At 39.1% G+C, this 12,913-nt stretch overlaps 1 protein-coding gene across 7 annotated transcripts in view; it reads right to left on the bottom strand.

Moving 5' to 3' along the window:
* Positions 1-6,611: 6,611 nt before the first annotated feature.
* rnf180a (ring finger protein 180a) overlaps positions 6,612-12,913 on the bottom strand; it is a 60,571-nt gene continuing 54,269 nt past the window's right edge. For all 7 annotated transcript variants that reach the window (XM_041786663.1, XM_041786664.1, XM_041786662.1 and 4 more), the window contains 3 exons: positions 10,890-11,127; positions 9,799-9,924; positions 6,612-7,091 (listed from right to left, as the gene is read on the bottom strand). In XM_041786663.1, coding sequence (XP_041642597.1) covers positions 6,886-7,091; positions 9,799-9,924; positions 10,890-11,127 — 570 coding nt within the window. In that variant the 3' untranslated portion in view covers positions 6,612-6,885. The remainder of the gene's footprint in view (positions 7,092-9,798; positions 9,925-10,889; positions 11,128-12,913) is intronic.

Below are 12,913 nucleotides of genomic sequence, written 5' to 3'. Positions count from 1 at the left end.
AAAAAAGTAATTCAATTGTGTTTTCATTTCATGTTTTCAATTTTTCATCTCACAGTACGACTTCAACTTATTATTTAGACTTTTTCTTTTATATATTGACCTTTTCAACTTCTGACTTTGACTTTAAATCTCATATTTTGACATTTTAGACTCACAAATTAAAATTAAATCTCACGTCTTGACTTCTTAAACTTGAAATTTTGAATTTAATGTCATATTTTGACCATTTGAACCCATTATTATGAATCTTACCTCATATTTTGACCCTTAATACTCATTATTTTGATTTGTATCTCATATTTTACCATCTTAAACCAATGATTTCGATTTTTCTCTCATATTTTTACATTTTAAACTCATGACTTTGATTTTGATCTCATAGTTTGACCTTTAAAACTCATGATTCCAAATCTTTTCTCATATTTTGACCGTTTAAACTCGTGATCTTGAGTTTTATCTCATAGTTTGACCTTTTAAACTCATGATTTTAAGTGTTATTTCATATTTTGACCCTTAAAATTCATGATTTTGACTTTCTATCTCATATATTTGCTTAATAAAAACATACTTTTAACTTTTAGAAACAGATTGAGGAAGGCCCTTTTCCATTCCAACATGTCTGTGCCCTGGTGCACAAATCAAGGACTATGAAGACATGGTTTGATGAGTTCAGTATAAAAGCACTTGACTGGCCCACACAGAGTCCTGACCTCAACCCCATCAAGCACATTTGGGATGAACTGGAACAGAGATTCAGAGCCCGGCCTTCTTGTACAACAACATCAGTGCCTGACCTCATAAATGTTCCACAGAATGAATGGGCACAAATTCCCACAGCAACACTAAATTCTTGTGGAAAGTCTCCGAAGAAGTGTAAAGGCTGTTATAGCTGCAAAGGGGAGGCCAACTCCACATTAAAATGCATGTTTTTGAATAATGTCAACACAGTTCCTGTTGGTGTCAAGGTCAGGTGGTCAAATACTTTTGTCCATATAGTGTACTTTCTTTTTTCCTATCCATCCAGCAATCTGATAAACATAACATTCCTGAAGATATACTAAGCTGTGTTGCATTATCATGACTTCACAGCCACCTCAAAAATATAGAGATATTGGTGTAGTAGACTTGGTAATAGGATTGCAAGTTATGAGAAAAAGGTATGTGCAATGATAGTGTTCAAAATTGTGATAACAATACAAAATGTGCTACATAATGATTTATAAAAGGATGGTTGCTATAACTCTTTCCTCATGTTTTACTCTGTACATGTTTTGACTTGTCCTTCTTGAACCTAAGATAAATCCAAACATTATTTTTAAACCACTGACTTAGCACAAATTGTTCAAATGGTAGCTTGAATCTCATCTGACTGCATCAAAATGATGTAAAAGTGTATCATAAAATTGGAAGAGAGCAGCTTTCATGCATTCACACACAAATTGAGCAACATGGCATGAAATATACATACAGTATGAGTTATATAAATGTATAATTTATCAATAAGAGTAGGAGTGTGATGTGTGGTTAAACCCATAAAAAACTAGTCTTCTAACATTTCTCTTTGTTAGTATCTGTAAATGTGCCTGAATCCATCGGCAGCTTTCAGCAGAGACTATTAGCCATCCTAGCTTTACACAAGCACAGAGGAATGTATGTGGTTGGTATTCTGAATAAATTAGGAGTCCATTTCAGTGTATGCTGAGTGCTTTTTCAGAACCTGCATTACTATTTAATTGAGAATGCAAAGAGAGACTCCCATTCATGTAAGTGTTTTTTACATGCACCCAAAGGCATACGCACAGTGCCTTGTAATATAATTTCATGTCTTTTTGAATGTACCAGATTCTGCTGCAATGTTGTCTTTGATTTTTGAATGTTGACCTCTTAAAAAGACGGCATTGGAACCCATGACGGACCGAGTCGAATCAATCAGGAAGACTGGAAAAGTCAGACTCCTTCAGAACTAAATAGAGCCTGTGTTTCAGATAAGGTAAACCCAAATTTAGAATCTGGAACAGCTTCACCTCTTGATCATTTCTTGGTAAATCTCAATGAAAGATTTGACAATTTACATCCACAGCTCTGAATTGCCAGAGGTTATTCTAGGAACTTCCCTAACTTTTCCTTGACTCAGAAACACAAATCAATATGTTTTTATTCTTATTGTAAACAAATTATAACTAAAGCTTACAACCTAAAACCAAATAATATCAATGTATTAATATTTAATCAAATGTGGCACTTCAGGTCCTCAATGGGTGCCCCCCCCAAAGGGGGTTGCTCTTGCAGCCTATGGATTCTGGTGCTCCGTGGGATCCAAAGTTTGCTCTTCCAGTTGATATCTGTCCCATATTCTGATACAGAGAGTGTTGTAGAGTGTGCTGGCTTCATCTCTGACTTCTTCCCAGTTGATTCTGGGGTGAGATAGGGGTGCACCTGAGCTCCTGCGCTCTTCAGTACTTGTATGGACTGGATAATGGGACAAGTAGCTGGAGTGATGAACTGTGGTGATGTCCAGACTTTGCTGTGATATCTTGAGCTTGAGACTGTGGGTGTCCTTGTGTGGGCTCTAAACTTGCTGAGTGAGGAGGCTGAAGCGTTGGGGTTGCGTGTCTCCAGGGCTAAAACAAAGATCCAGGCATTCAGGGATGCCTTGGATGCTGACACTGAATCTGTGTCTGGGAATGGTGAGAGCGAGGAAGTTGTGGAGCAGTTCACCTACCTTGGCAGTGTTATCCATCAATCCAATGGGTCACTGGGCAAAGCTGTGTGGTGTTCCCGGTACGTGAGCATGCAAAAGTCAGAGTCTTTCAGTCCTTGGTCCTCCCAATCTTAGGCCCCAACCACACAGAGACGAATTCAGGAGCATACGCAAAAGTTTTTTGTCATACCGGTGTTTCATGCACACGGAAACAGCGTTTTAGGAGGCCATAAACGCTACTTTTTGAAACCGTTTCATCTCCGTGTGGACAGCCAACTGCATCTTTCTTGAAACAATAACATCACACAATAGCGTAGCCCACTTACCCCCAGCATGCCCATGTCGAACCAAAACAACAACTGCGGATTACGGGGGTGTGTTCGTGCTGCAGAAGCTACTGAGCTTATAAGGGCTTAATCAGCAAAATCTGATGCTCCTTTACCACCACTGAGAACAGTATACATCAGATGTTCTTAAATCCAATGCAGAACACATCCAGGAGGGCAAGTGGAAGGAAGTTTTTGTCAGTTTTCTGTGATCTTCTCTCTTTTGGTGCATTTTAGTGGCAGCAGTATAGCGCCACGTACAGGCTTGGCATATATACTACAGCGTATCCAGTTGTTTTCAGTGGTTCCGTGCTTATGCATATGTTTCCGGAAATTATCCCGTCTTTACAGAATTTTTTTTCAAAACAAAACAGAAATATAACATTTCTGCTCCGTGTGGACAAGGCCTTAATGTCTTCCAGGCTGCTTATACTGGCTACCGGCCAGGCAGCTCATTTTTTGTGGATAACTGAAAGGGGCAAAGTGGTTGCCTGGCAGGTAGTTAGTATATATGTTGCCTGGAAGGAAAGCACCAACGATGCGTAGCTGCCTTACAGTTTTACACAACCAACAGGCTGCCTGGTAACCTTGCACAGCAGATGGATACGCCCGTTTCCTTGTTTTTCAGTGGCGAATCCATCCTGCAAAACTCCAATCTGATCCGTTTGGGTCCGGTTAGAAAGTGACAGGACCAATCAGGGACTGGGGGAGTACTTTTGGGTGCGGCAGAGTTGTGACATAAACAAGCAGCAGCAAGAGGCTGGTGCCATTATGGCGGAAGACATTAGCGTGGATGCTGCTAAAGCGCCAGTTTTATCAGAACTTGATGACATTTCTTCGGTAAAGAAGAAGAACAAAGAACAGCAGTGAGTTGTTTTCTTTTCAAAAATGACAAAAGTCGAGTACTTACATATCTACAATCGCCATGTTTCGTGTTAGTCCTCGGTAGCTGTGCATGCGCAGCTTGATAGTGGCTACTTCACGTGTTTTGTACCTCTGATTGGCCCGTAGAGATGTGACAGAACGTTCATCCAATCACGGTCCAAATTTTTTTCAAAGCCTCTGCCTTTTCCCAAACCTTTCCTATTGAAGCTTTGGATGAGTTTCACACAACCATCTGGCGTGTCAGGTTAGCTGCCAGGCAGGTAGCCAGTATAAGCAGTCTGGAGAATTAAACACGTCCCTACCATGTCTGTAGCTGCCTTGAAGTAAGTTAGGCTCAATATGTTAGGTTACTAAGCATCCAGAAGGCATCTAGATGCCTACCAAATGCATAAGCTTCTCCTAATCTGCTAAAGAGATTCAGCTGGGTTGATTTTGCTTGCTTGTTTGCTTTTATCTATGACATTATTCAGATTTGACTTAAGGTAGCTAAAATTTAAAAACATATGCCTAACAGGGAAGCTAGCAGGCAGCTAGCATAGTTGTCTGAGGAAGTGGAAAGTTGCTCACTTGATACCATGGTGACTGGTGATTGGATGAGGGGTTAAGCTCATGGCTTCACCTGATTGGAAGAGAGTCAGAGAGTGGGATGTGCCTTCCAGGCAGCTGCTGCCTTCCAGGTGAAGTTGATGGCACAAAACACCATCGTGCAGCCAGGGTCCCTTTCCAAAACAGGCTCATTGTGTCGCGCATGTTTATTTTGACCTGGACTAAGGGTAATTAACCTCCTGGTGGGATGCAGACCTGCTTTAATTTTGAAAAAAAAAACATAATTATTAGTAGAGCATAACATAAACTCAAATACAGAAAAAGAAGTTGTGATGGATTGAAAAAAAAGGTAAAGAGAAATAATAAAATGTGAAATGTTTGCTAACACAAGGTGGAGATAACTTTTGACTCACTGAGCTGTCTGAACGTTTTTAAGTGATGGAGCAGTGGTGGACTTATTTTACTGTGGCTGCAGGGAGATGTTGCAGTGGCTTGACCAAAGTGTGCTGAAAGGGAAAATAAAGCATGCCATAAATGTAATTAAAAAGTTAAATGCACTAATCATGGACTTTAACCGCATCAGGATTAGAGCATTAATGCTAACAGCTAGGGATGCACAATATCAGTCTGGTATCAGTACTGGCAGATACTAGCTTAAAAAGGCAAATATCAGTATTGGCAGACATCAAAATTTCTGCCGATATTTACATCCAGTATTTTGCCTGTGTATTTCAGCATACATCGATAGTCAATTTTGTCCGAATATACAAATACATTTGTGGAGATTTAGGCTGAACCAACAGACCTATGTAAGTTGAGATATTTTTCTTTATTTGTCATCATTCTTTAAACTTTAAAGTGTTTTCAAGGACTGAAGTTTGTTTCCTTGACCATCCTGAAACCTTAAAGTGTGTCCAAAAGGACTGAAATTTCCTGACTGAAAAGCATATTTAAACATGGGAATTGGTTAAAATGAATCTCTATCCATCCCTATTAGCAGCTATAAAAATGTATTACTTGCATTTGCTCATTATTATTTATCTCTGCCAAACTGAGGTCTGTGTTGTCAGTGCTTGATATTTTTTTTTTTTTTTTTTTTTTTTTTTGCTGGTATAGGAAGGAAATGACAACGATTCCTTTTAATAATGTTGATCATGTTAAAAACCTGGATTTATATGATGCTATCCACGGGACCCAAGGAAGCTTTACGGCAAGACAGACGAAAACACAACAACAAAGCACCAAAAGATGAGCGCCTGGGGGAGGGGTGGCAGATTGAAAAGATGCAGGCTTTGGTGAACAGGTGGTGTTTGAGGAGGTTTTTTTTAACATGTCTAAAGAGGGAGCACTGATGATATCTGCAGGGAAATTGTTCCAGTGAGATAGGGGCTGAAACCCTAAAGGCTCTGTCTCTGTGGGTACAGAGTCTGGTGTTTGGAATAAAGGACAGACAAGTGAGTGAGGACTGGAGTTTCTGAGACGGGGTGTAGGATGAAAGAGGTCTGAAGGGTACTGAGGGGCAAGAGAAGGAAGGGATTCATAGTGGGAAGGAGGGTTTTGGAATTATTATGTGACTGTTGGGAGCGAGTCAAGGTGGATAAGGGTTGGGGTGATGTGCTGCCAGGGCCTAGCATGGGTGAGAATCCTGGCAGTGGATTTTAGGACAGACTGGAGCCTGTCCAGGGCTTTGCTGGGTACTCCAGACTAGACTTTGTTGCAGTAGTTAAGACAGGAGGTGATGAATGTGTGGATGAGGGTTTCAGTCAAAGAGATTGACAGTCAGTCTTTTGGCAGTAATTGGTATCCAAACACAACAAACTTGAAATCTGTCAAGAAATATGCTATGCTTTTGACAGTAAATAAAAAAATGCATGAAAAAGTTAAAAGCTTTTTAAATTTACCGATTAGTTTAAAAGCCACACAAACACAAACCTATACTGCCTTTGTTTCTCTGTAAACTTTATAAAATATGTCACTTTAACAGTAAGCCAGTTTCTCCTGGAAACTGCAAAGACATGACACACTTTGACTTTTCATTATCAAAACATGTACCCTACCTGCTGTGGCCCTGAAATGTCATGTTGTTGGAGTTTTACTCCCCTCAATGCAAGGGAGAACATGATGAGCAGCTAATATTACATGTGCATCTTGTGGAAACAGAGCCCAGAGAACATTGGATTCCCAAACATCCCCCTATACACCATTTCCCCATTTCAATCATTTATTAATGAGAGACAACAAGCTGACACTCTGTTGTTTTTCCCTCCACCACACCAAGCTCTGCTTGAATTTAATTGTCTTTCATTTCACCTCACTTTCCCCCTCTCTACTACAATCATGAGGGTCCCTGCCCTCTGTTTCTTCTTTCAGTCTTTATTTTAGTCATTTCTTTTAGGGTCTCCATCCTTTCTGAGTGTTTCAGGAGGTTCAAAAAGAAGGGAAGAAGAGGTAGCAAAGGAAGCAAAATATGAAAAAGCCAATGACCCAGTTGACGGAGTAGATGTAGATGATGACCATGTCCATGTCAAAGCGCCAGCCTCGAGAGTCGTCCTCAAAGTCCAGAGTGTCCAGACGGTAGCCTCCTCCATGGGGGAACTGGCGTCGAGCGATGGGACTGGACTGCCTCTGAAAGCCTAAGAAGACAAATGAGGCTTAAAAACTGGAAGTTTTGAATAATATGAAACACAATGAAGGGAAATGGCTACAAAACATTTCTTAAGTTGTCATTTTTCTTACATTCTAGGTTGATGCATAGAGTGCCTATAAAAAGAATTTACCCTTTTGGATGTTGTACCCTTTAATTGGCTTTATTTAAAAATAATGGCCAGTAGTTTTGTGCACCACAATCTGGAGGTTTTGTTAAGATTAAAACCAAGCTACCAGTTCCTATTAGTTTCCTTTGATTGATCAGACCCAAGTGATATCCTTCATATCAAATATGACAGTAGATATCTTTTTAAGATGACAATGAGAGGATACAGACCCAGATTAGTGTCCAATTACAAAATGTCAGATGCAAATGCATGATAAAGAAAAAGAGGTCAGGGTAGCAGAGTGGACAGGAGGATAATGCCTCTTTGTTTTAGTTCTCTTATTTTTTCATGAGTGTTTTAAATTTATACTTTACTTTTGTTATGAACATCCAACAAAATCAGGGCTGGGACATCCCAGCCTTTTCCTGTGGACTGAGTACCTGTGCTACATTGGTTGTGACTATTAAGGCTAAAAGTTAACTGACAGGCAGGTGCATTCAAGCTGTTTCTCAAAGGTTTGAGGCCTAGCTTCAACTCTTTGTCTGTTTAAGACTGATTAAATGTTGAATGGAGGCAACACTTTTAATTTGGTGATAACCATTGTTTGGCTTCATAATGGCTCTTTAGAAACCAATAGGTGGCATCACTGAGTCTATGTCCATGTTTATCTGGTCATTTTATTTAATATCATGCTGAAAAAGTGAAAGAAATTGTAAACACTGGATTTATGAGAAAGCCAAAAAAAAAAAAAAAACATTTGTAAACCAGTTTTACCTAAGCAAGACTTTTGCTTACAAGCATCCCTTGGTGAATATGGCTTAATTTAGTTCCTTTAGTTCCTTCACTGTTTAATCTGAAAAAGTAGAGCATAAATTTATCGTATCAAATTGTTTTTTGTTCAACATGAACTGTTACCTTTAGTCCTTATATTGCAAAAACATATTTAGAACCTCATATAGCTTTAATTGGTAGGTCAAGGTCAACAGATGTACAAGTTAAAGGCTAATTTGTGGAAAGGATCCAACACTACTTCCATTCAGGATTTATCACAGACTCTATGTTTAAAAAGAAAGTACACAATATCGACAAAAATACTCGACTGCCTGACCATTACACCAACAGGAGCTGCAATGACATTGTATTCAAATACAGGTACTTTAAAATGCAGCTAGAACAGCCCCCACTCTTCAGGGAAAGCTAGCCACAACATTTTTTTAGTGTTTTTGTGGGAATTTGTGCCCATTTATTCTGAATAGCATTTATGTGGTCAGGCACTGATGTTGGACAAAAAGACCTGGCATGCAATCTCCATTCCAGTTCACCCAAAGATGCTCGATGGAGTTTGGGTCAGGACTCTATTCAGGCCAGTCAAGTTGTTCCACACTGAACTCATCAAACCATGTCTATATAGTCCTTACTTTGAGCACTGGGGTAAAGGGCTGTCCCCAAACTGTTGCCACAAAGTTGGAATCATAGCACAATGTAAAAAATGAATTTGAGGGCCCAATGTAAAATAGTAAAGTGACAAGTTTCACAGCTTTTTTGAGTTAGACACCCAACTCAATACTTTATGTTGGTATTTAGTTGACAAAACATGCTCATAGCAAAAAATGTTGAGTTAGCAGAAAATGTTTTCATTAAAAATACACGTCAATTGGCTCAGCTTGAATATTTTTGCCAACCATTTAAGTATAGCAACAAGAAAATGCTGGCTCAACTTAAATATTTGTTTGCTTGGTATATATCTCACATAGTTTAAGAAACTCAATATAATGTGTTGTGTCAACTAGTTCAGTCACAAGAGTGCATCCACAAAATCATAACTTGTTTACATTAATCAAGTGTGATTTTTACAGTGCATTGTCCAAAATGTCTTGGTATGCTGAAGCACCAAACTCACCAAACCATGTCCTTACAGTCTTAGTTACAGTCCTTCCAGTCATGTTGGAAAAGAAAAGGGCCTTCCAGAAGCTGCTGGCACAAAGTTGGAAGCATAGCATTGTCCAGAACGTCTTGGTATGCAGAAGCATTAAGACTGCCCCTCACAGGAGATAAGCTGCCTTACATTAATGCAAGTAGAAGTTTGTAACTTCTCAGCTTTGCAGAGCGTTAGCAACCTTTACGCATTTGTTGATCCTGCTCTTTGATTTTATGTGGTCTTCCGCTTCTTGGCTGAGCTGCTGTTGTTCCTAAATGCTTCCACCTTCTAATAATATCACTTGCAGTTGAAATTTCAGGAACCATCTTATTGCCAAGCTGGTATCCTAACACAGTACCATGCTTGAAGTCGCTGCACTTTTCAGAAAGACCCACTCAGTTTCAAAAATGTTTGCAAATGGAGACTGCATGGTAAGATGCCTGATTTTGTGGCAACAGGTCTGATTCAAACACCTGAATTAAGTTCTTAACAGGTGTGGCCAAATACTTTTGTCCATATAGTGTACATGTGAAAGACCCAGAGAGTAACAAGGAGTTAATAAGGATGAAAACTTGTAAATAAAGCCTCTATTGTTGCTGTTATTGTGTCAAAACTGACTTATCAAAACCAAACTGATAGAGTTTGCATGTATTGGTGATTAAAACTTGCCTCCAAAGATGCGGAAGAGTTTCCTGCAGCTCGGCAGAGGCCACTTCGCACAGCTTGCTTTCTGGAAATTCTGTTTCCGAGAAAGGTATTCCTTTGGGAAGAATGTCCTCGCTGTTTGGTTCAGCTCTGTTAAATAAAGGGAAAGACACAGAGAGACACTGTATTATCAAAAGTGCACATCTTATTCACACCTCCACTCCTTGATGGCCTGGATAGATTGTGTTTGATTTATTCCAACACATTCAACACAAGTAAAGCAGCAGATGCAGCATCCTCATTTTCTCCTTGTTCTGTAGCCGTGCGACCTTGGCTTTGGTAATCAACACAAGAATCTAATCTACAATCCTTGTCACCTAATCACTCACAAGAGCCCTTAGTGTGTCTGTAGTGCTCATAACAATGGCCACTCTGCCTTTTTATGGCCACAGCAGTGTCTCTGCTGCTGCTCGATTTCTCCTACATACAGCCAGAAGTAGGCCAAAGTGAATCACAGAACTCATTACTTATTCATAGCTTTGTCCAAATCAGACCATGTCCCATGTAATCAGCAAGCACTGATCATGTGGTTACATAAAAATGTCCCAAACTTCAAAGCATAAGTGGAAAATAATCATTTTTTTAAAGCATTTTTAAGAGTTACATATGAAATGAAGGTGTTATTTCTTACTTGCTTAAAATATCTTTTTTGTCTTATCACACCAATTTTCCACCCATAAGAAGTCCTTTTTCCATCAGAAAGCACACAATGAAAGTATTGAGGTTGCGTTTGATTTTCGGTCGGGGGTGACTCATCTGGTGAGAGCTGAACTAAAGGTCTACTCCGCTCCCTTTGGGACATCTGCAGCTGGGCTCTCTGAACAATCTGCTGCTTAGATGTTGTGTGCAGCATACAGACAAAACAATACACACACAGCTGCAAACATTTACTGTCACACTGTCATGGATTATTCTACTTCCAGAACCACATTTTTCTGGCGTGTTTTTCTATAATCTCTTCTTCTTCAATCTAGACCGCTGAGTGGAGTCAGAAGTAGAGGAGATAAACAAATCATGACAGTGGTAATGTAAGCACTCGGTGTCCATCAGCTCACCCTTCTGGAAGAAAACGTGCGTGATGATTGTTCTGCAGAGGGGGCAGGGTGTGTTGGTGGGGCTGTTCTTCGCCAGCGTCCTCAGACAGGGTTCACAGAAGATGTGGTTACAGGGGTGGCACATGTAAGGGCTGAAGTAGACGTCCAAACACACGGCGCAGATGTAGCCTTCTCTGTCCCCCGCACTCAGGTCCTCCTCATCCTCACTGCTGCTGCTGGATGGGTTTCCTGTGGAACTCTGGGATAGGAAGAAACAACGAAGAACCGGTCAATTAGGATTTTTTCAATAGTACTTGGTTTTCTTCATTTTTACTACATGTTTGTTGTAATATGGTCCACCCTGGTTTCACTGAGAGGAGAATGTGCTGCCATTTTCTGTCTAACAGCCTTTTCTCAAAAGGTTGTAAATTTTGACTTTATGAATTTGAAAATTTCAAGTTTATAAAGTCAGGCACAGATGGCCTAGTCAGTAGGTTGTTCACCATGTATGTGTGCGCTAAGGTTAAAGCCCAGTCTGTGGCTCTCTCACTGTAGGTCATTCACCTCTTACACATTCCTGTTTCTGACTTTCTCCATTCTCCTCTCTCAATTGAAGGCAAAAAAGCACCCAAAATATAAAAGTTTACGAAGTCATAAATTTACATCTTTATAAAGTTATAAAATTATGAGAAACCAAACTGAAAAAGTGTCCAGAAAGCCCCAGTTTGCAGAAATGTCTCTTCATCTTTGCCAAAATCACAGGTTCTTCCTTTCTGATCAGTCCTAGTGAAAAGCATAATTTGACAAGGCTCTTAAAAGCAGGACTTGTTTTAAGAAAACAGACGAATTTGGGATGATTTTCTTCCATGCAATGGGTGATTTTTAAAAAAAATCTAAATCCGTCAAACTCTTATGGTTTTCAAGACATTTTTGACTGTTGAAAAATATTTTTTTTCTTGTAAATTAATTACTTTTTAGCACTTAAATTTTGAGTGAAAATGTTTCACTTTTTAAACAAAAAATCTGTTGTTCTTATTTATGAATTTATGACTTTAAAATATCAGAAATTCATGTTTTTTTTTCATAAAATCCTAATGATCTGTATCATCTTTTCTTTTATACAGTGCCTATACAAAGAAGCGACCCATTTGGATGTTTAACTCTTTCATTTAAATGAATGTTGGTCTGTAGAATTCAACTCTTTATTTTTTTGCCTGTTGAACTGAAGTCTGGGCATGGAAACAGATCCAGAGCATTCACCATGTTGTCTTTAAACCATTCACTGGAATGGTTTTAAACCATTTACTGTCCATCATTGGAAAATTAATTTTCTCTTTAGTTGCCTTGCAGATTGTCCTCAAGGATTTTCATACACATGAACACATGCACATCTGATGATGTGCTATCATCAGGTGTCGAAATACATAGTTTTTTTTAAATCAAGTTTAAACAAAATATTCTTTTGAAACTATAAACTCTTTTTATGGCAGCAAATAATGCCATTTGTTGTCCTCAGGGGCCCAATAAATATTACACATACATCAAATAAACCTATAATCATTTAACAAACTTTTGAAAAGGGGTAAAAAATTGCGAAGGACAACATACAGGCTAATGACTATCTTTAAAGCTTTAAGCCCCAGTCTGGAGCTTTAACTAGTTACAAAAGAAATGGATTCAACACTGATGCCTCCATGTGACCTAAACTACAAACAAGACCATCAGTGAAAATATTTCTGATTTCTAAATGGTAGTTTTAAATGCATGGAACAATTTTTGTGGGGTAGGTGTTATGTAAATGATTAAAGGCACATCAGAGACTGATAGTGGGTGATACAACTGACTGATAGAAGGAAGCAGGAGGTGATTTCTTCATATGACATGACTTTAAATGGTCACAATTTTAACCCTGACTTTATGCCTGAATTGCCTCCTATGAAAAGTTGGGAAAAAATAGGGCCTATATGAAAATCAAACATGTTTGATATAAATCAAGGTCAGACTACCTCAGGGGGAATGAGCAGACGGTGACACCAACCAAATAT

Source organism: Cheilinus undulatus, linkage group 5, assembly GCF_018320785.1.
Source record: "Cheilinus undulatus linkage group 5, ASM1832078v1, whole genome shotgun sequence".
NCBI classification, from domain to species: Eukaryota; Metazoa; Chordata; class Actinopteri; order Labriformes; family Labridae; genus Cheilinus; species Cheilinus undulatus.
This window is presented reverse-complemented; position numbering and strand designations above follow the sequence as displayed.